This window comes from Poecilia reticulata, unplaced genomic scaffold (assembly GCF_000633615.1).
Source record: "Poecilia reticulata strain Guanapo unplaced genomic scaffold, Guppy_female_1.0+MT scaffold_159, whole genome shotgun sequence".
In the NCBI taxonomy this organism is placed as follows: domain Eukaryota; kingdom Metazoa; phylum Chordata; class Actinopteri; order Cyprinodontiformes; family Poeciliidae; genus Poecilia; species Poecilia reticulata.
Window position 1 is genome coordinate 459,852 of NW_007615017.1, and position 2,609 is coordinate 462,460.

Here is a 2,609-nt window from a genome sequence, read left to right on the forward strand (position 1 = left end):
GTGGTAGATTAGCTAAACTAACACAGCGGTGGTAGATTAGCTAAACTAACACAGCAGTGGCAGATTAGCTAAGCTAACACAGCAGAGTTGGTGTGTATGTCGCTGTTTTTTATTTTTTTAACTGAACCAAAACACCAGATTCCACATCATATCTACATGTTGTGGTTGTTAAAGTCAAGCTAGCATAAACTGGACTACTTCCCTCTCTCTCTCTCTCGATATCTTTCTTTTACTAAATTAAAACTTTTTCCTGACCTTGTTATCTAGTTTTCATAGTGTTGACAACTAGTAGCAAAGCTCTGCGTCCCTTTTTCTGTATCAGACGTACATCTTAGCGTGTTATGCTGACAACTCAACAGCTAAAGCTAATGCTTGTCATAGTCAGCCAGCAGCCTTTTGCCCTGCGGCAGGGAGATGGGGGTGGGGTCTTACTCGTCTGACGTCACGCTGCAGCAGGTTCATAACTCTTCTACATGCCTGCTGGCCCAGTCTGACCTGTTGGGATGTTTTACTGCTGCCATGTTGAACCAGAACGATAGGTTAGAATGTCCAGGATGAGACAGAAACTGCAGCCGTTCCCACGCTTACCGGTCTCTCCTCTGTGTCTTCCTGCAGGATCTGTTGGACGGGTATTCCTGCGCGTGTCCTCAGGGTTTCTACGGAAGGGACTGTGAGATCAGCGCCATGCGGTGCGCAGACGGGCCGTGCTTCAACGGGGGAACCTGCCTGGAGGCCGTCGGCGGCGGCTACAGCTGCCGCTGCCCGGTCAGCTTCTCCGGCTCCAACTGCGAGAAGCGGCTGGACCGATGCAGTAGCGGGCCCTGCGCTAACGGTACGCACCTCCCTCAGAGACAGAGCCTCAGATTAGTCTGAGCATTGCTTCACACCAACACCTCCAGCTTCTGCTTTGCTCATTACATTCAGTCTGTGGATTCTAGAGGAAAGCAAACAAAGGCCACAAAATCAGGACAATTTTCCTGATTGTTACAGTCAGTGGAATAATTTAGATGGAAGAAGTTTTGATCTCACAGATAAAAGCAGAGATTGGAAAACCTGCACCACTTAAAGCAGATTAGCGTAAATTCAGGAGAGCAACTTGTTTGGGCTGCAGTTGGTCCAGAACCGGACCGCCTCTGGGTGATCCGGACCTCTAAGAGTCTCATTACTCATAATCACTGTAATGAATTTCATGCAAACTAAAATACGAGGAAAAACCAACAAAAGCAGGTAAGTTGGACGGCGCTCACTGCTGTCGGCCTGCAGAAGGATGGGAAGCAGGGAATCCTGACCGGAACGTCTGGAGGAGGAAAGCCAACCTGCCCTGTGTGAGAGTCACTACCAGGTGGAGCAGAAGCGGCGCTCCGTCTGTGAAATATTACTACCTGTAGCGTAGCAGCGGTTCAACAGTGAGAACAGAACCAGCGTCTTACATCGCAGCTCCAAGACTTAAATCATTTTGCGGGTTATTTGTTTAGCTTTCTGACCGTCGTGCTAATAATCCAGGTGAGTGTTTGTAGCTGTGCTGCTTTACCTGCTATCTGATCCTCCATATGTCTTTTTACTGCAGTGAGCCTCGATGTAGCCAAACTCCGTCAAGTATCACATTGTTTTTATGTCATATTAGCTTCGTTGTGTTGATGCATTTTGACCTGCTTCAATTTTCCGCCGCAACACGCAAACGTCCCCATTCACTCAGTGCGTTATAGTTTCACATTGCTTAGGATTTGTTGCTGCACGTTTGGCAGAGTGAAGGAAAGAGGAGACCAGCTGCACAGGCAGGCTGAGAAATGAGAAGCAGGTGATTGATATCGGCAAAAGAGCCAATGATCGCCGATCACCGATCATGCACTTTTTCACGGAAATCGGCCGATTATGATCGGTGGCCGATCGATCGGCACACCTCTAGTAGCAACTGACAAAAGACTAAACATGGAGCAAAGTAGCCTCAGGACTTTCCAGTTCAACTGAGAACTACTGACTAAGACGCTGACAAAGACGAGGATCCGACAAGAGACAAAGACAACAGGCGGGTTTAAATACACAGGGAGCATAATCAGGTAACTAGACATACCTGGGAAGCAATCAATCATTTTCATGTTTTGCAATATGATTTATATATATTTAAAGAATGTCATTACCAATAAGTGTCAAATTGATTTATTTTTTAAATAATTGGCTTTCAAAAACCCCATCTTTTTCTACTCAAAGGTGGGTTTGCGGCAAGGTACACCTACCCCCCAAAATCTCAAAAACCGTTAAACATAGTGATTTTGCTCTTTTCTGGTAATACACTTAATAGAAAAATGCATTTGGAGTACTAAAAATGTAAAGCTCAGTGTTCCAACATCCACAAACAGTCACTGCTGTCACAACTTGAGATTGACGAGGTACAACACAAATACTACGGCAAGGGGGAGGAGCCAGGACGCCAGGTCAGAGGGGAGTTAACTACCTGCCCAGAAACTGCTGGGTATGAAGCCGCAGTAATGAATGAACCATGAAAGCTGAACAAGGCAGCAACTGACCTGAGAGAGAATCATGGCCTGAATGAACACCAGGCAAACCCGACGCCAATTACAATGGCTGAGTGAAGTACCATCAGAAAGTCT

The 2,609-nt window shown here is 46.5% G+C and overlaps 1 protein-coding gene across 1 annotated transcript in view; it reads left to right on the forward strand.

Annotated features, from left to right (window-relative positions):
• dlc (deltaC) overlaps positions 1–2,609 on the forward strand; it is a 231,068-nt gene that overhangs the window by 145,705 nt on the left and 82,754 nt on the right. Inside the window, exon 7 of the mRNA XM_008401989.2 lies at positions 616–832. Within this exon, the coding sequence (XP_008400211.1) occupies positions 616–832 (217 nt within the window). The remainder of the gene's footprint in view (positions 1–615; positions 833–2,609) is intronic.